The sequence below is a fragment of the Pseudorasbora parva genome, chromosome 19, assembly GCF_024679245.1.
Source record: "Pseudorasbora parva isolate DD20220531a chromosome 19, ASM2467924v1, whole genome shotgun sequence".
NCBI classification, from domain to species: Eukaryota; Metazoa; Chordata; class Actinopteri; order Cypriniformes; family Gobionidae; genus Pseudorasbora; species Pseudorasbora parva.
In genome coordinates this window covers 41520093-41541635 of record NC_090190.1, presented here as the reverse complement: position 1 = coordinate 41541635, position 21543 = coordinate 41520093, and the positions used below count along the sequence as shown (strand labels likewise).

The window sequence follows — 21543 nt, the reverse complement described above, 5'->3', positions numbered from 1 at the left end:
CAACTGAATCACTGCAAAGAACCGTTTCAAATAAACGATTCGTTCTGGAATTGGACATCACACGCTGGACGCGGATCTCATTCAGAGCCGAACTGCACTGACGGTTAATGATGACGTGAGATCCGCTGGTGAACCGATTCACTTGTGAATAATCAGACTCTCATCCTGTCTGAATATGACGGAGCTTCATCGCAGATCTTCAGCCGGTACCGGCGGCTCTCCGCCCGGGTTCAGCCGCTCCGGCGCCGCGGGTGGTGGCGGAGGAAAGCGCGGATTATCGCAGCCGGCTGGATGTCAGTCTCTGCTGTCGTTCACCATCCTTCTCCTGGCGTGTGTGTGTGGGTTCAGCTCCAGACTGTTCGCCGTGATCCGCTTCGAGAGCCTCATTCATGAGTTTGATCCGTGGTGAGCAACTTTCCGTCCTGTCAGATATTAGCGCGCTCTTCACTTCAAACTCCAGATAACTGTGAAAGTCATCCTGGATTTGATCTTTTGTTGTCTAATTTGTCTAAACTGTAAGAGCTGCTGTAAAGTGGGTGTTAAGGGAGACGTTGCTGAGTACGTTTCTGAGGAAAACTGTTCTGTTTATCTCAATAAACCTCAGTTTGTCTCAAAACTTAGTGAGCTGACTACATAGACATCATCTGTGAGCTGACTACATAGACATCATCTGTGAGCTGACTACATAGACATTATCAATGAGCTGACTACATCATCTGTGAGCTGACTACATAGACATCATCTGCGAGCTGACTGCATAGACATCATCTGTGAGCTGACTACATAGACATCATCTGCGAGCTGACAACATAGACATCATCTGCGAGCTGACTACATAGACATCATCTGCGAGCTGACTATATAAACATCATCTGTGAGCTGACTATATAAACATCATCTGTGAGCTGACAACATAGACATCATCTGTGAGCTGACTGCATAGACATCATCTGTGAGCTGACTACATAGACATCATCTGTGAGCTGACTACATAGACATCATCTGTGAGCTGACTACATAGACATCATCTGCGAGCTGACTACATAGACATCATCTGCGAGCTGACTACATAGACATCATCTGCGAGCTGACTACATAGACATCATCTGCGAGCTGACTATATAAACATCATCTGTGAGCTGACTATATAAACATCATCTGTGAGCTGACTACATAGACATCATCTGTGAGCTGACTATATAAACATCATCTGTGAGCTGACTACATAGACATCATCTGTGAGCTGACTACATAGACATCATCTGTGAGCTGACTACATAGACATCATCTGTGAGCTGACTATATAAACATCATCTGTGAGCTGACTACATAGACATCATCTGCGAGCTGACTACATAGACATCATCTGCGAGCTGACTATATAAACATCATCTGTGAGCTGACTACATAGACATCATCTGTGAGCTGACTACATAGACATCATCTGTGAGCTGACTACATAGACATCATCTGTGAGCTGACTACATAGACATCATCTGCGAGCTGACTACATAGACATCATCTGTGAGCTGACTACATAGACATCATCTGTGAGCTGACTATATAAACATCATCTGTGAGCTGACTACATAGACATCATCTGTGAACTGACTACATAGACATCATCTGTGAGCTGACTACATAGACATCATCTGTGAGCTGACTATATAAACATCATCTGTGAGCTGACTACATAGACTACATCTGTGAGCTGACTACATAGACTACATAATCTTTGAGCTGACTACATAGACATCATCTGTGAGCTGACTACATAGACTACATAATCTGTGAGCTGACTACATAGATAACATCTGTGAGCTGACAACATAGATAACATCTGTGAGCTGACAACATAGACATCATCTGTGAGCTGACTACATCATCTGTGAGCTGACTACATAGACTACATCTGTGACCTGACTACATAGACATTATCTATGAGCTGACTACATAGACATCATCTGTGATTTGACTACATAGACATTATCTATGAGCTGACTACATAGACATCATCTGTGACCTGACTACATAGACATTATCTATGAGCTGACTACATAGACATCATCTGTGACCTGACTACATAGACATTATCTATGAGCTGACTACATAGACATCATCTGTGATTTGACTACATAGAGACATTATCTATGAGCTGACTACATAGACATAATCTGTGAGCTGACTACATAGAGACATTATCTATGAGCTGACTACATAGACATCATCTGTGAGCTGACTACATAGACATCATCTGTGTGCTGACTACATCATCTGTGAGCTGACTACATAGACATCATCTGTGTGCTGACTACATAGACATCATCTGTGTGCTGACTACATCATCTGTGAGCTGACTACATAGACATCATCTGTGACCTGACTACATAGACATTATCTATGAGCTGACTACATAGACATCATCTGTGTGCTGACTACATAGACATCATCTGTGTGCTGACTACATAGACATCATCTGTGTGCTGACTACATAGACATCATCTGTGTGCTGACTACATCATCTGTGTGCTGACTACACAGACGGCAGAGAAGACATTGACTCGTTCAGGAACATGTTTTAAGCAGGTAAGCCTTCTATCATCTTGACTTTAAGACTGAAGCCTCTAATGATCTTGATTGAGGGGAATATGGATTCTGGTCAGACTGAGTGTTTGTAATCACACGTTCATCAGACGAGTGTGACGAGACGGAGAGCAGTCAGAATGAGACGGAGACGGATGAGAGAGATCCTGCGGTTAGTTTGCCTCCCGCTGCTCGGCGAGACTCTGATGGTTAACCAGTATTGATCAAGTAGCTGTTAGAAACACTGCTGTTCTCCCAGATAACACACACACATATAGATTTCCTCCGTCGTTTCAGGCTGTGATCCGCTGAGTGCCTGGATTCAATCCAGACTGTAGATTAGTGAAGTAAATCAGGTCACAATGTAAAAGACCTACTTGAGGATAATAATTTTTATATATGAGTGCTGAATTATTATTACCTGTTCTCCTGAGTAATAGAATTTCACTGGAATTCATAAACCAGGTTTCATCACAACGCAGGTGAATTTAAACCATGAGCAAAAGATTAATTATGTCTTGTCACAGTCAGGAAAAGTGTGTGAATCCCAGCAGCTCCTTAATGACACAGGTAATGTGCTGAAACCAGTGTGTTGTTATAGAATATAGCCGGTTAATACTGCAGTCTGAAGCCTTTTGGGTCACATCACAGTTTTTATATTTTCAGACATGTGACCCGGGTGAGATCTTGCGATGTGCGTCTTGTGACTTTGAGTCTTGTTTGTGTGTTTTTTCATGTCCTTGCATAATCCAGTGCATATAATTTGGTTAAAAAAATTATACATATTATCCCTTTTTTTGCTGAGTGCTTCATTAATGTGTTGTATTATTCAGCAGTTTTTGGGATGTAAGCAGAGAGTGCGCCGCTATAAGTTAACCGTCAAGCTGATTAAAATATTTAACTCTCTTGTATATCCACTCTACTGCCAAAAGTATTGGGACGCCCCTCCTCATCACTGAGTTCAGGTGTTCAATCTCTTCATGGCCACAGGTGTGTAAATCCAGCTCTAGGCCTGCAGACGCTTCTACACACATTAGTGAAAGAATGGGTCGCTCTCAGGAGCTCAGTGAACTCAAGCGTGGGGCCGTGATAGGCTGACACCTGTGCAATAAGTCCATTCCTGACATTTCCTCACTACTAAATATTCCACGCTCAACTGTTAGTGGGATTATAACAAAGAGGAAGTGATTGGGAACAACAGCAACTCAGCCACAAAGTGATAGGCCACGTAAAATCACAGAGCGGGGTCAGCGCATGCTGAGGGTCAGTGTGCAGAAGTCACCAACTTTCTGTAGAGTCAACAGCTCTAGATCTCCAAACTTCTGATGAGCTTAAGATCAGTGTGTAGAGAGCTTCATGGAATGGGTTTCCATGGCTGAGCAGCTCATCTAAGCCTTACATCACCAAGAGCAATGCAAAGCGTGGGATGCAGTGGAGTAAAGCAGCCGCCACAGGACTCCAGAGCAGTGAGACGTGTTCTCTGAGCGACCAATCACGCTTCAGTCTGACAATCCCATGGACGAGTCTGGGTTTGGCGGTTGCCAGGAGAACGGTACTTGCCAGGCTGCATTGTGCTAAGTGTACATTTTGGTGGAGGGGGGATTATGGTGTAGTGTTGATTTTCAGGGACGCCAAGACATTTTGGACAATTTTATGCTCCCAACTTTGTGAGAACACGTTGGATATGGCACCTTCCTGTTCTTCTGTGCTGAGGCAGGTGGTACTTGTGGCAGGACCCAAGGTTTCCCAGCAGAACATTGCCCAAAGCATCACATTGCCTTCACCGGCTTGCCTTCTTCCCATAGTGCATCCTGGGGCCATTTGTTCTCCAGGTAAGCCACGCACACACACCTGGCCATCCATGTGATGTAAAAGAAAACGTGATTCATCAGACCAGGCCACCTTCTTCCATTGGTGCTTTCGGCGGGGTCAGGGGTCAGCATGGGCACCCTGACTGGTCAGCGGCTATGCCGCCCCATACTCAACAAACTGAGATGCTCTGTGTATTCTGACAGCTTTCTATCAGAACCAGCATTAACTTCTGGAGCAGTCTGAGCTCCAGTAGCTCGTCTGTTTGATCGGACCACACGGGCCAGCCTTCGCTCCCCACGTGCATCAATGAGCCTTGGCCGCCCATGACCCTGTGGCCGGTTCTCCACTGGTCCTTCCTTGGAGCACTTTTGATAGATACTGACCACTGCAGACCGGGAACAGCCCACAAGAGCTGCAGTTTTGGAGATGCTCTGACCCAGTCGTCTAGCCGTCACAATCTGGCCCTTCTCAAACTCACTCAAATCCTTACTCTTGCCCATTTCTCCTGCTTCTAACACATCAACTTTAAGGAAAAAATGTTCACTTGCTGCCTAATATATCCCACCCACTAACAGGAGCCGTGATGAAGAGATCATCAGTGTTATCCACTTCACCGGTCAGTGGTCATAATGTTATGCCTGATCTGTGTATGTGTTCTGTATTTTGTGAATTTATGTATCATATCATTATAAAGTTTGATTTGTTTGTGGGTTTATTGTAAAAACTCAGACACAGTAGACTCAGTTCCCTCCTGAATTCATTATTCCACCAGTGGTTTTGATGTGTGTGTGTTAAGAGGACAAATGTCTCAGTGTGTCTTTAACCCTCGGCATGTGATGTGAGAATCCTGAGAGGATTTGAATTCCAGCTCCATTAGAATCTATTAGAAATCATCTGCTGTTCTGTCGGGTTTTGTTGTGTCCTCTGAGGGTTTTGAGCATTTAAACTCTTAAAAACCCAATGTTTGCTGCTCTGCGAGTGGCTCTGGGTTTGTACGATAAACGGTTTTGTCTCTAGTAGCAGAAAAAAAGCCTCCAGTGATTCTTTCTGAAGTCTGTCTGAAGAGCCGTCCTCTCTTTCTGAAGGAAAATGAATCACTCTGACTGAAGCTGTGTGTGTTTCTCCCAGCTTAAATCTGAGACGCCACTGCCAAATTTGACTGAAACAAACTTCTGTGTGACCGCTGAACCTGCTCGGATGAAGCTTCAGAAGTCGTCTTTGTGTCCTAAAACAGTCAACAGTCGTAGAGTAAGAGTCTAGAGATGAGAAATGATTGAGCTCGCCTCTGACGTTTGATTGTAAAATCTGAGAACGGTTTGAGACGTTGCTGAGTCTCTAGAGGAGCTTCATGTGAGATTACCGGTATTATAGTGAAAACTATGAATACAACTAGCATTATATATAAACATCACTGCTCCAGTCATCTGTGAGTGTTTGTTTGTGTCTGTTTGGCAGAGATGATTGTGAGTCTCTGGCATAAACACTCGCTGGCATCTCTTCCTCTGAGCTGGTCGGCTGGCGCTTTTCTGAGTGTGTGTGTGTGTGTGTGTGTGGATATAATGGCATCATCCTCATCTCTGGTGGCACAGACTGTGTTTAGGCAGTGCATGTGATTCTGGTTGGCAGACTGTCTGTCAAACATGGACTCGCTCATCAGACGGAGCCAGATCAGACCCACAGGAACCAGAAAACAGACAGTGATGGAGGACAATGGAGAGGAAGAAGATTCAAGACTATCAGTCCCTGCTGGTTGAGCTGTGTGTGTGTGTGTGTGTACTTTAAGAGTGTGTATTAGTACCTTAAAGGCTCATATCAGTACTTTAAGAGTGTGTATTAGTACCTTAAAGGCTCATATCAGTTCTTTAAGAGTGTGTATTAGTACCTTAAAGGCTCATATCAGTACTTTAAGAGTGTGTGTTAGTACCTTAAAGGCTCATATCAGTACTTTAAGAGTGTGTGTTAGTACCTTAAAGGCTCATATCAGTACTTTAAGAGTGTGTATTAGTACCTTAAAGGCTCATATCAGTACTTTAAGAGTGTGTGTTACTACCTTAAAGGCTCATATCAGTACTTTAAGAGTGTGTATTAGTACCTTAAAGGTTCATATCAGTACTTTAAGAGTGTGTGTTACTACCTTAAAGGCTCATATCAGTACTTTAAGAGTGTGTATTAGTACCTTAAAGGTTCATATCAGTACTTTAAGAGTGTGTATTAGTACCTTAAAGGTTCATATCAGTACTTTAAGAGTGTGTATTAGTACCTTAAAGGTTCATATCAGTACTTTAAGAGTGTGTGTTACTACCTTAAAGGCTCATATCAGTACTTTAAGAGTGTGTGTTAGTACCTTAAAGGCTCATATCAGTACTTTAAGAGTGTGTATTAGTACCTTAAAGGTTCATATCAGTACTTTAAGAGTGTGTATTAGTACCTTAAAGTACTGATATGAACTATCAGTACTTTAAGAGTGTGTATTAGTACCTTAAAGGTTCATATCAGTACTTTAAGAGTGTGTATTAGTACCTTAAAGGTTCATATCAGTACTTTAAGAGTGTGTGTTAGTACCTTAAAGGCTCATATCAGTGCTTTAAGAGTGTGTGTTAGTACCTTAAATGCTCATATCAGTACTTTAAGAGTGTGTATTAGTACCTTAAAGGCTCATATCAGTACTTTAAGAGTGTGTATTAGTACCTTAAAGGTTCATATCAATACTTTAAGAGTGTGTATTAGTACCTTAAAGGTTCATATCAGTACTTTAAGAGTGTGTATTAGTACCTTAAAGGCTCATATCAGTACTTTAAGAGTGTGTATTAGTGCCTTAAAGGTTCATATCAGTACTTTAAGAGTGTGTGTTAGTACCTTAAAGGCTCATATCAATACTTTAAGAGTGTGTATTAGTACCTTAAAGGCTCATATCAGTACTTTAAGAGTGTGTATTAGTACCTTAAAGGCTCATATCAGTACTTTAAGAGTGTGTATTAGTACCTTAAAGTACTGATATGAACTATCAGTACTTTAAGAGTGTGTGTTAGTACCTTAAAGGCTCATATCAGTACTTTAAGAGTGTGTGTTAGTACCTTAAAGGTTCATATCAGTACTTTAAGAGTGTGTATTAGTACCTTAAAGGCTCATATCAGTACTTTAAGAGTGTGTATTAGTACCTTAAAGTACTGATATGAACTATCAGTACTTTAAGAGTGTGTGTTAGTACCTTAAAGGCTCATATCAGTACTTTAAGAGTGTGTGTTAGTACCTTAAAGGCTCATATCAGTACTTTAAGAGTGTGTGTTAGTACCTTAAAGGTTCATATCAGTACTTTAAGAGTGTGTATTAGTACCTTAAAGGCTCATATCAGTACTTTAAGAGTGTGTATTAGTACCTTAAAGTACTGATATGAACTATCAGTACTTTAAGAGTGTGTGTTAGTACCTTAAAGGCTCATATCAGTACTTTAAGAGTGTGTGTTAGTACCTTAAAGGCTCATATCAATACTTTAAGAGTGTGTATTAGTACCTTAAAGGTTCATATCAGTACTTTAAGAGTGTGTATTAGTACCTTAAAGGCTCATATCAGTACTTTAAGAGTGTGTATTAGTACCTTAAAGGTTCATATCAGTACTTTAAGAGTGTGTATTAGTGCCTTAAAGGTTCATATCAGTACTTTAAGAGTGTGTATTAGTACCTTAAAGGCTCATATCAGTACTTTAAGAGTGTGTATTAGTACCTTAAAGGCTCACATCAGTACTTTAAGTGTGTGTGTTAGTACCTTAAAGGCTCACATCAGTACTTTAAGAGTGTGTATTAGTGCCTTAAAGGCTCATATCAGTACTTTAAGAGTGTGTATTCGTACCTTAAAGGCTCATATCAGTACTTTAAGAGTGTGTATTAGTACCTTAAAGGCTCATATCAGTACTTTAAGAGTGTGTATTAGTACCTTAAAGGTTCATATCAGTACTTTAAGAGTGTGTATTAGTACCTTAAAGGCTCACATCAGTACTTTAAGAGTGTGTATTAGTACCTTAAAGGCTCATATCAGTACTTTAAGAGTGTGTATTCGTACCTTAAAGGCTCATATCAATAATTTAAGAGTGTGTATTAGTACCTTAAAGGTTTATATCAGTACTTTAAGATTGTGTATTAGTACCTTAAAGGTTTATATCAGTACTTTAAGAGTGTGAACCTTTAAGGTACTAACACACACTCTTTAAGTACACACACAGCTCAACCAGCAGGGACTGATCAGTCTTGAACCTTCTTCTTCTCTATTGTCCACACACACATACACACACACACATGATTCCGTCAGTGGAAGTGTGTTTACGTCCAAATGGAAAGTTGAAGAAGTGGTGGAAAAAGTGTTTACTGTTGATTTTTTTCTTTTATAAAGATGAAGGGCGTATGAATAGCATTCCTGTAGTTCAAGCAGTCGATCATGGGGCTGATAATGCCACGGTCAAGGGTTTAGTTCCCAGCAAATGCACAAACTGATCAAACGTTAACCTTGAATGCAATGTAAGTCGCTGTGAATAAAAGCATCTGCCGAATGTAAATGCCCAGACACCGATCATGACAGCAGTGGGCATCTGAATAGATTTCATTAATATCTGTCTTTTTAAGGGAATCGCTGGCAGTGTTTTCCTCCTGCTACGGTAAATGCTTTTGAAAAGGTATTTTTATTTTAAAGCACCAGCACGCGCTTGTCATTCATCAGGTTTTCATATGCACTCATTTCAAAGGATCTGTTTTGTCGGTGCATTTGAAGAGATTTCACCGTAAAACGTTTAATGTCACAGAGGCTCTTTGAAGTTTCTTGTGACTCTTTCGACAGACTCGGCGAGAATATGCAATGTGCTGTTTATTATTGGGGACAAAATATGCCCTAGCACCACGAGAGAGGGTCTGTAGTGCAGTGGTTCTCGAACTAATTAAGCTCTGTCTAAGTTTAATCAATTCAGTCAAAACAAAAAGCATTTCAATAAGCTGGAACAGCATAAATAAATTATTTTGAAAAATGATGAAAAAAAAATAGTTTCTCTTCACACTCTCTTTCAGCTCGCAGAATAAAATAATAATTCAGCTATAATCAATATTTAACGTTGATGTCTGCGTTGGGATCTAAAGGAGTGCCGGTGATCAGGTGGATGTGATTATTGTGTGTCCAGATGTTTTGCGGTTAGTAAATGTGATGAAGATGATATTGGCAGTATTTTTGACTCTTAAATGTCCTGCTTTTGGGGGAATATACCAGTGAAAAACGATTTTAAGTCGTTCCTCGAAGAGTCTCTTTACCGGGTTTTGTTTTGCAGGTGTTTCAGTGTTTCGTGTTCTTCTTCTTAAGTCCCTGAAGGTGATCTGAGCCAATGAGGTGAAATTCACTCTGAGTTTTCAGCCCTTCTTCTTCTCCCGCTGTTGTTTATTTCTTCCTTTGTGTTCGCCTCTGGCGTATCCAAGCAGTTTGCCTGTTCTCTCTCTCTCTCTCTCTCTCTCTCTCTCTCTCTCTCTCTCTCTCTCTCTCTCTCTCTCTCCTCTCTCTCTCTCTCTCTCTCTCTCGATGCTTTGTTTCATGAGTTCGTCTCAGTAAAGCTCTGTTTCTAAATCTAGTGAGCCGTCCACATGCAGCTACTTTCTTAAGTCGTCTTATAAAGCAGCATAACCGTAATGTTATAACTGTTCCATAACTGGCCAGTTTTCACATTGGAAGCAGAAGCATGTTATGTCTTAAAATGCTGTCAAAGTAGATCAATTTAGGAAATAGGTGATTATCAATCCTTTTACCACATATATTGATTTGATTTGACTTAGTCGAGTCTTTGTCTCATGCATGTTGAGAATATCACAGATTATAAAATATATAATAATTATATTAATTGCAATGATATTATAGATAGATAGATAGATAGATAGATAGATAGATAGATATAGATAGATAGATAGATAGATAGATAGATAGATAGATAGATAGATAGAAGGATGTGTGGATGAACGGATGGGTGGGTGGAAGGATGAATGGACGGCTGGATGGATAAGTGTATGGATGAATGGACAGATAATAGATGGATGATGGATATAGATAGATGATGGATGGATAGATATGGATATAAATATAGATAGATTTATGGATAGATAGATTATGCTAAGTATAAGCACCTTTATTAGTGAATTCTGTAATTAGCTGGATGTGGAGTGATTGATTAATAATGAAGTGATTGATTAATGATGGAGTGATTGATTGATAATGGAGTGATTGATTAATGATGGAGTGATTGATTAATAATGATAGAGTGAACGCTGCTCTCTTCACTTCATGATCAGAGGAAACAGCTGAGATCAGAGATTATTCAGATATCACACACTTCAGTTCATTACACTCCAGAGCTTCAATTCATAATGTCAGCAATTCTGTGAAGTTCCTTTAAAAATTAATTTTTCATAAAAGCTCCTAATCATGATGTGTTAGAGTTTCCTCACACACACACACACACACACACACACACACACACACACACACACACACACACTGACCCGTGAGCTCTTCTTCTGTGTTCAGCCACAGGGAAAGATAATAACCAGTTTATTGGACGATGCAGTAAAAACAAAGGACAAGAGAGCCGTTTAATGCATTATAAATATGAATAAAAATGCAGAATAATTGTCTTCAGTGTTGTGATGACTGCGTCCGCCAAATGAAGCAGAAACCAGATTAAAACATCACCGCAACACTCCAGGGCAGAAATATGAATTACACTTGACATGTTTAATAAGCTTTCAGTGCCATCAATCAACACGGCTAATAAAACACTAATACAGTCAAGATGTCTGCAGTCATACACTCATCGCTCAGACTTTACATCAGATGATATAGAGCAGGAGTGAGACGCTTGTGTTCAGAACTATTCACAGACAGACGGATAAAACTATAGAGGAGCTTGAGTTTACAGACAGTGGATGAACGTCTGCAGCATAGACAAGGAGGTAGAGTCCGTGACGTCTCCCATAGGATAACTCCCAGATATCATCCAGTCCCGGATAACAGAAAATAGGCAAAGAGGAGCTGAGGTGATGTGATGCCGGTAACTTAGTTAGTAATGCGTTACTCTAATCTGACTGCTTTTTTCCAGTAACGAGTAAACTAACGCATTACTATTTCCAAACCAGTAATCAGACTAAAGTAATTTATCTGTGAGTTACTATTTTAGTCTAGCCTGGATGCCAGCCGAACTCAGCCCCGCCCACAACATTTTTAGGTCAGGCGGTTCGGTCTGGCCTCGATCCATAGAGGAGTTATTATGCCTGAACAGAAACTGACCAATGAGATCATCAGGGCGGGCTTTAGCCGATGACGGACAGATGCTCAACAGAAACTGACCAATGAGATCATCAGGGCGGGCTTTAGCCGATGACAAACAGATGCTCAACAGAAACTGACCAATGAGATCATCAGGGTGGGCTTTAGACGATGACGGACAGATGCTCAACAGAAACTGACCAATGAGATCATCAGGGCGGGCTTTAGCCGATGACAAACAGATGCTCAACAGAAACTGACCAATGAGATCATCAGGGTGGGCTTTAGACGATGACGGACAGATGATCAACAGAAACTGACCAATGAGATCATCAGGGCGGGCTTTAGCCGATGACGGACAGATGATCAACAGAAACTGACCAATGAGATCATCAGGGCGGGCTTTAGCCGATGACGGACAGAAGATCAACAGAAACTGGCCAATGAGATCATCAGGGCGGGCTTTAGCCGATGACGGACAGAAGATCAACAGAAACTGACCAATGAGATCATCAGGGCGGGCTTTAGACGATGACGGACAGAAGATCAACAGAAACTGACCAATGAGATCATCAGGGCGGGCTTTAGCCGATGACGGACAGAAGATCAACAGAAACTGACCAATGAGATCATCAGGGCGGGCTTTAGACGATGACGGACAGATGATCAACAGAAACTGGCCAATGAGATCATCAGGACGGGCTTTAGACGATGACGGACAGATGATCAACAGAAACTGGCCAATGAGATCATCAGGACGGGCTTTAGACGATGACGGACAGATGATCAACAGAAACTGACCAATGAGATCATCCGGGCGGGCTTTAGCCGATGACGGACAGAAGATCAACAGAAACTGGCCAATGAGATCATCAGGGCGGGCTTTAGCCGATGACGGACAGATGATCAACAGAAACTGGCCAATGAGATCATCAGGGCGGGCTTTAGACGATGACGGACAAATGATCAACAGAAACTGACCAATGAGATCATCAGGGCGGGCTTTAGCCGATGACGGACAGAAGATCAACAGAAACTGACCAATGAGATCATCAGGGCGGGCTTTAGACGATGACGGACAGATGATCAACAGAAACTGGCCAATGAGATCATCAGGACGGGCTTTAGACGATGACGGACAGATGATCAACAGAAACTGGCCAATGAGATCATCAGGACGGGCTTTAGACGATGACGGACAGATGATCAACAGAAACTGACCAATGAGATCATCAGGGCGGGCTTTAGCCAATGACGGACAGAAGATCAACAGAAACTGGCCAATGAGATCATCAGGGCGGGCTTTAGCCGATGACGGACAGAAGATCAACAGAAACTGGCCAATGAGATCATCAGGGCGGGCTTTAGCCGATGACGGACAGAAGATCAACAGAAACTGACCAATGAGATCATCAGGGCGGGCTTTAGCCGATGACGGACAGATGATCAACAGAAACTGACCAATGAAATCATCAGGGCGGGCTTTAGCCGATGACGGACAGAAGATCAACAGAAACTGACCAATGAGATCATCAGGGCGGGCTTTAGACGATGACGGACAGATGATCAACAGAAACTGGCCAATGAGATCATCAGGACGGGCTTTAGACGATGACGGACAGATGATCAACAGAAACTGGCCAATGAGATCATCAGGACGGGCTTTAGACGATGACGGACAGATGATCAACAGAAACTGACCAATGAGATCATCCGGGCGGGCTTTAGCCGATGACGGACAGAAGATCAACAGAAACTGGCCAATGAGATCATCAGGGCGGGCTTTAGCCGATGACGGACAGATGATCAACAGAAACTGGCCAATGAGATCATCAGGGCGGGCTTTAGACGATGACGGACAAATGATCAACAGAAACTGACCAATGAGATCATCAGGGCGGGCTTTAGCCGATGACGGACAGAAGATCAACAGAAACTGACCAATGAGATCATCAGGGCGGGCTTTAGACGATGACGGACAGATGATCAACAGAAACTGGCCAATGAGATCATCAGGACGGGCTTTAGACGATGACGGACAGATGATCAACAGAAACTGGCCAATGAGATCATCAGGACGGGCTTTAGACGATGACGGACAGATGATCAACAGAAACTGACCAATGAGATCATCAGGGCGGGCTTTAGCCAATGACGGACAGAAGATCAACAGAAACTGGCCAATGAGATCATCAGGGCGGGCTTTAGCCGATGACGGACAGATGATCAACAGAAACTGGCCAATGAGATCATCAGGGCGGGCTTTAGACGATGACGGACAGATGATCAACAGAAACTGACCAATGAGATCATCAGGGCGGGCTTTAGCCGATGACGGACAGATGATCAACAGAAACTGACCAATGAAATCATCAGGGCGGGCTTTAGCCGATGACGGACAGATGATCAACAGTAACGTAATCATCACGTCATCAAAGGGGCTTGGGTTATATTTACTCGAATCCTAAACGGAGAGCTTGTTTGTATCTGCATCACCTTCACTATTTCTCTCAGAAATTATGATCATGTTGGGTAAGTGCTCTGTGTATCCTTAAATTCTTTTATTTTTTTACAACACCGGCAAAGATCATTTACTCCAGCGCGCGTGCAGACAGGGTTGCCAAGTTTTTACAACAAAACCCGCCAACTACTAGCCCTAAACAATAGCTTCTCAGGGGGTTCTCCGGGAAAAATGGTGTTTGGGGTAAATGTGTGTTATTTTGGCAAGGTTGCTGCTAATATACACACTCATGGGTCTATATATCACATAATAGTCGCTTCAACCTGCGCACATAGAAAACAACCTGCGGAAAAAAACACGGACTTGCCAACACAGTCCAGTTGAGCTCTGTTGTTGCTCTGATTGGTTGTAGGTCTGTCCAATCGAGGTCTTTCTCTCGGTTTAACCTTTAAAACTGTCAGAGTCAAAGGGTTTAAAATCAGCAGAAAGACATTCATTATATTGAGCAAACGAAGCCTATTTTAGGACTGTGTGAAATATAAATGAAACCTGTTGACTTTCCCAACGGCACAAACACGAGTGGAGCGAGGGATGACAGAAAGTTCAGGGCTGATGAAAAGAGCTGAAGGATATCGATTGTCTTCTGCAGAAGTCAAGGACAGACTAAAGAGAAACTGAGACGGCAAAATAAACGAGTGCTCAGTTATTATCAACCGCAGAGAGAGAGAGAGAGAGATCTGAGAGAACGACAGGCAGATGAAATGAGAATGAGAGAGACAATACATCTATCTATCTATCATTTCATCGTTCTTTCTTATCATTCCATCATTCTATCTATCATCCCCCCACCATCCATCTACTCATCCATTATCTATCCTTCTGTCAGATGCTGTATGGTGCATCTATCTATCCATCATCCATCCATCTATCTATTCTTTCATCATTCCGGTTCCATTGTTCTATCATCCATCCATCTCTCATCTATCCTTCTATCCCTCATCTATCCTTCCATCATCCTGTCCCATCATTCTATCTATCATCCATCCATCCCTCATCTATCATTCCATCTATCCTTCCATCATTTCTGTTCCATCTATCTATCTATCTATCTATCTATCTATCTATCTATCTATCTATCTATCTATCTATCTATCTATCTATCTATCTATCTATCTATCTATCTATCTATCTATCTATCATCCCTGTTCCATCATTCCATCTATTGTTCCATCGTTTTATCTATCACTCATCCATCCTTCAATTGTTTCATCGTGCCATCTGTCTACCCTTATATCGTTCCATTTATATACCATTGTTCCATCCATCCATGAATAATATGTGAAGTTTTAAAGTTGAAAGACTCTAGTGTTCACAAGGTAGAAATAGTTGTGCTGTATGTATGTGTGTGTGTGTGTGTGTGTGTGTGTGTGTGTGTGTGTGTGTGTGTGTGTGTGTGTGTGTGTGTGTGTGTGTGTGTGTGTGTGTGTGTGTGTGTGTGTGTGTGTGTGTCTCTTTGTGTGTCTGTGTGTGTGTGTGTGTGTGTGTTTTCTTTTGTCCAAAAAAATGAACCTGTCGACCATCGAGGCATTATTTCACCTCCACCTGTTCTCTCTCTCGTTTTCTTTCTTCTCTTTGTTCATGCTAAATTGCGTCTGTTCTGTCTCTCTCGGCTCTCTTCTCTTGTTTTCTTTACTCTGTGAGTTTCTGTTGTTCTTGTGGTGAAGTGAGAGGACACATGCTGAGCTGAAGCATCTGTGTGAAAACCTTCATCCCTCCTTCATCATCCTCTGAGTGTGTGAGACACCATGACCGAATCTCTTCTGTTTGTCCTCCTCCTCGTCTTTAAGCCTCACGTCGTTCAGTGTCACACTCAGAGCTCGAGCTCCAGCTGATTCTGATTGATTTAGCGCTGTAGTTTATGTATTATTGAGTTTATTTCAGCTGGTGGAATAAGCCAGAAAGAAAAACAAAAAGTTGTTTTTATTTAAAATCTGTTTTGTTTTTAGTTTAGAGCAGTTCTGTTTTTAATTAAAATCAACAGTTTATAATACGTATCAGTTTGTTTTTAATTCAGATCAGTTTGTTTTTAATTCAGATCAGTTTGTTTTTAATTCAGATCAGTTTAGTTTTTAATTCAGATCAGTTTAGTTTTTAATTCAGATCAGTTTAGTTTTTAATTCAGATCAGTTTAGTTTTTAATTCAGATCAGTTTGTTTTTAATTCAGATCAGTTTAGTTTTTAATTCAGATCAGTTTAGTTTTTAATTCAGATCAGTTTAGTTTTTAATTCAGATCAGTTTAGTTTTTAATTCAGATCAGTTTAGTTTTTAATTCAGATCAGTTTGTTTTTAATTCAGATCAGTTTAGTTTTTAATTCAGATCAGTTTAGTTTTTAATTCAGATCAGTTTAGTTTTTAATTCAGATCAGTTTATTTTTAAATTCAGATCAGTTTATTTTTTAATTCAGATCAGTTTAGTTTTTAATTCAGATCAGTTTAGTTTTAAATTCAGATCAGTTTATTTTTAAATTCAGATCAGTTTAGTTTTTAATTCAGATCAGTTTAGTTTTTAATTCAGATCAGTTTAGTTTTTAATTCAGATCAGTTTAGTTTTTAATTCAGATCAGTTTATTTTTAAATTCAGATCAGTTTATTTTTTAATTCAGATCAGTTTAGTTTTAAATTCAGATCAGTTTATTTTTAAATTCAGATCAGTTTAGTTTTTAATTCAGATCAGTTTAGTTTTAAATTCAGATCAGTTTATTTTTAAATTCAGATCAGTTTAGTTTTTAATTCAGATCAGTTTAGTTTTTAATTCAGATCAGTTTAGTTTTTAATTCAGATTAGTTTAGTTTTTAATTCAGATCAGTTTAGTTTTTAATTCAGATCAGTTTATTTTTTAATTCAGATCAGTTTATTTTTAATTCAGATCAGTTTATTTTTTAATTCAGATCAGTTTATTTTTTAATTCAGATCAGTTTATTTTTTAATTCAGATCAGTTTATTTTTAAATTCAGATCAGTTTATTTTTAAATTCAGATCAGTTTATTTTTTAATTCAGATCAGTTTATTTTTTAATTCAGATCAGTTTATTTTTTAATTCAGATCAGTTTATTTTTAAATTCAGATCAGTTTAGTTTTTAATTCAGATCAGTTTATTTTTAAATTCAGATCAGTTTAGTTTTTAATTCAGATCAGTTTTGCTTTTAATTCAGATCAGTTTAGTTTTTAATTCAGATCAGTTTAGTTTTTAATTCAGATCAGTTTATTTTTTAATTCAGATCAGTTTATTTTTAAATTCAGATCAGTTTAGTTTTTAATTCAGATTAGTTTAGTTTTTAATTCAGATCAGTTTAGTTTTTAATTCAGATCAGTTTATTTTTTAATTCAGATCAGTTTATTTTTAATTCAGATCAGTTTATTTTTAAATTCAGATCAGTTTATTTTTTAATTCAGATCAGTTTATTTTTTAATTCAGATCAGTTTATTTTTAAATTCAGATCAGTTTATTTTTAAATTCAGATCAGTTTATTTTTTAATTCAGATCAGTTTATTTTTTAATTCAGATCAGTTTATTTTTAAATTCAGATCAGTTTAGTTTTTAATTCAGATCAGTTTATTTTTTAATTCAGATCAGTTTATTTTTAAATTCAGATCAGTTTAGTTTTTAATTCAGATCAGTTTATTTTTAAATTCAGATCAGTTTAGTTTTTAATTCAGATCAGTTTTGCTTTTAATTCAGATCAGTTTAGTTTTTAATTCAGATCAGTTTAGTTTTTAATTCAGATCAGTTTAGTTTTTAATTCAGATCAGTTTAGTTTTTAATTCAGATCAGTTTAGTTTTTAATTCAGATCAGTTTAGTTTTTAATTCAGATCAGTTTAGTTTTAAATTCAGATCAGTTTATTTTTTAATTCAGATCAGTTTAGTTTTTAATTCAGATCAGTTTAGTTTTAAATTCAGATCAGTTTATTTTTAAATTCAGATCAGTTTAGTTTTTAATTCAGATCAGTTTAGTTTTTAATTCAGATCAGTTTAGTTTTTAATTCAGATCAGTTTAGTTTTTAATTCAGATCAGTTTATTTTTAAATTCAGATCAGTTTATTTTTTAATTCAGATCAGTTTATTTTTAAATTCAGATCAGTTTATTTTTAAATTCAGATCAGTTTAGTTTTTAATTCAGATCAGTTTTGTTTTCAATTCAGATCAATTTAGTTTTTAATTCAGATCAGTTTTGTTTTTAATTCAGATCAATTTTGTTTTAAATTCAGATCAGTTTTGTTTTTAATTCAGATCATTTTTGTTTTTAATTCAGATCAGTTTGGTTTTTAATTCAGATCAGTTTGGTTTTTAATTCAGATCAGTATTTTAAAAAGAAATTGAGTTGTGATTTTAATTCGTAACAGTTTTGTTCATAATCCCTATTTGTTTGATTTTTAATTCAGTTCTATTGTTTTTAATACATTCGGTTTTGATTGTAATTCAGAGCAGTAGTTTGTGTAATCTTTTTCAATATGATTTTTAGTTCAGTTTAATTGTTTTTGATAATTTCAGTTCTGATTTCAATTCAGGTCAGTTATGTTTATAATCCGTGTACTGCAAGTTTGATTTTAATTCAGATTAATTGTTTTAAATCAAATCAGTAAGGTTTTTATTTTTGTGCAGTTCTGTTTTTAATTCAGATCAGTATTTTTTTAAATAAATGCAGTGCTGATTTTAGATAAATAGTAGATAAATTCTACTGTTTTTAATACATTTTATTTCAGATCAGTAGTTTTTAATTCAGCTCTGATTTAATTCATATCAGTTATTCTAATAATCCATATCGGTTTCATCTAAAAAATTGCAAAAGTTAAATAGCTTTTGATAAATTCAGTTCTGATTTCAATCCAGATCAGTCTTGTTTTTAATTCAGATCAGTAGTGCTCTCATAAAGAGTGTCTGATTCTGACTCATTTGACATTCCTACAGAATCTGTGGTAAACGCTGTCAAAATAGTGTGTGTGTGTGTGTGTGTGTGTGTGTGTGTGTGTGTGTGTGTGTGTGTGTGTGTGTGTGTGTGTGTGTGTGTGTAAGAGAGAGAGATGGATCACTAGTGCTGGTATAACAACCTCTAGAGAAGAGTTCAAATGGGTTTTCTGAGATCAACACACACAGCCTGCTGTCATCCGCTCAAACTGTGTGTGTGTGTGTGTGTGTGTGTGTGTGTGTGTGTGTGTGTGTGTGTGTGTGTGTGTGTGTGTGTGTGTGTGTGTGTGTGTGTGTGTGTGTGTGTGTGTGTGTGTGTGTGTGTGTGTGTGTTTGACGCTCAGTGGGAGTTTGTGAGTTGCTCTCAGGCTCCAGAAACCGTTCTGATGTTCACAGATGCTGGACTGATCCAGACTGACGGATGCAGATGATGTTCATGTTCTCTCAGTATCTGAGCAGGTGCAGCTTCACTGTTTTCAGCTCAAGCTCATGCCTTCAGTAGATGAGTACGAGCCTGTCATAATTCATCCCGTATGTGTGATGATCAACTGACTCCAGATCAGCTGTCAGAACAGCAGAAATGACATGTTTGCAACCACAACAAAAATGTCATCTAATTTGCATGTGTGTGTGTGTGTGTGTGTGTGTGTGTGTGTGTGTGTGTGTGTGTGTGAACAGGTTTAATTACAGATCGACTCATCATCTGAGCACGAACGGTTTCTACGAGTTCCTGAACTGGTTTGATGAGAGAGCTTGGTATCCTCTGGGGCGAATCGTGGGAGGAACGGTGAGTCTCGATTCAGTTCGTTCACATCCGCACTGCAAAAAATGCTTTCTTTACTTAGTATTTTTATCTTGTTTGTAGTCAAAATATCTAAAAATTCTTACATTAAAGCCCCTTTCACACTGCACGTCGGACCCGCAATATTCCCGGAGCATTGCCGGGTCGCCTTCTGTGTGAAAGCAACCACGTCCCGGCATTGATTACCGAATTGAACCCGGGTCAGGGACCTAGTAATATTGCGGTATTCGATCCGGGACGAGCGCTGTGTGAACAAAAGCTGAAACTAATGCCGCAACGTGTACGTAGTTATCGTGCGACTCCTAGAGCTTGTTTTTTCAGTAACACAACCCTGCAGTGCCAGAAGAGCTCGTCGGTGTTTTAAACGCAGAGAGTGTTCGTATACAAAAGAAACTAAAATTAAACAAGCAGAAATGAGCGCAAACTGGACACAAGTCGAGACCACGGAGCTCCTGACTATCCGCGCTGAAGCTGAGATCGCTCGCCGTTATACGTCACATCCGGATGTCACGTGTCAACTCGACCCGGGACCGTTACGGGTTGTGTGTGAAAGCGCTCATATTACGGTATTTCGCTGGCAATGTGAATGGACCAAATCTAGCGGCCCGGGAACAAATGCCCGGTCACATTATCCGTGTATTTGCCGGAATCGCAGTGTGAAAGGGGCTTAAGAAACATTTACTAAACAAGTAAATATTATTGTCTTGTTTTGGGGAAAAATAACTCAAAGTGAAGAGAGTTTTTGCTTAAAATAAGATAAATAATCTGCCAGTGGGGTGAGAAAAATAATCTTGTTTCTGTTTGAATTAAGATTATTTTTCTCACCCTATTGGCAGATTATTTATCTTATTTTAAAGACAAAAAATCTCTTCATTTTGAGTTATTTTTCCCCAAAGCAAGACAATTACTTTTGCTTGTCTAGTAAAAATGTCTTGTTTTAAGAATCTTTAGATGTTTGGACAAGAAACGACAAAAATACTGAGTAAGAAATGCATTTTTTGCAGTGTGGATTTTGAATCGAGTGTCAAACCGGTTTCTGTGTTCCTGCAGGTCTATCCTGGTCTGATGGTGACGGCAGGTCTGATTCACTACATCCTGAACCTCGTCCACCTGACGGTCCACATTCGAGACGTTTGTGTATTCCTGGCTCCTTTCTTCAGCGGCCTGACGGCGATCTCCACTTTCCTGCTAACTCGAGAGCTGTGGACTCATTCGGCTGGGCTTCTGTCCGCCTGTTTCATGGCCGTGGTTCCCGGATACATCTCGCGCTCGGTGGCCGGATCCTTCGATAACGAGGCCGTGGCCATATTCGCCCTGCAGTTCACCTACTTCCTGTGGGTAAGAGGAAGTGCAGGAGGAGGTTCGGTGTCTGTCTGATTTGAACTGGAAGTGAGTTTTCTGTGTTTTGTTCAGGTGAAGGCGATTAAAAGTGGGTCGGTGTTCTGGACCATTGGATGTTGCCTCTCGTATTTCTACATGGTGAGTGTTTGAGCACGAATAATGAACCTGAATTCATTCTACATGTCTGCTCTTGTGAAAAAGTAGGACATTTAAAGGTTTAGTTCACCCAAAAATGTAAATGTGATGTTTATCTGCTGACCCCCAGGGCATCCAACATATAAGTGTGTTTGTTTCTTCA

The 21543-nt window shown here is 39.5% G+C and overlaps 1 protein-coding gene across 2 annotated transcripts in view; it reads left to right on the top strand.

Annotated features, from left to right (window-relative positions):
- Positions 1-58: 58 nt before the first annotated feature.
- LOC137047578 (dolichyl-diphosphooligosaccharide--protein glycosyltransferase subunit STT3B-like) overlaps positions 59-21543 on the top strand; it is a 42137-nt gene continuing 20652 nt past the window's right edge. For both annotated transcript variants that reach the window (XM_067425349.1, XM_067425348.1), the window contains exons 1-4: positions 59-405; positions 19781-19889; positions 20955-21242; positions 21318-21383. In XM_067425349.1, coding sequence (XP_067281450.1) covers positions 176-405; positions 19781-19889; positions 20955-21242; positions 21318-21383 — 693 coding nt within the window. In that variant the 5' untranslated portion in view covers positions 59-175. The remainder of the gene's footprint in view (positions 406-19780; positions 19890-20954; positions 21243-21317; positions 21384-21543) is intronic.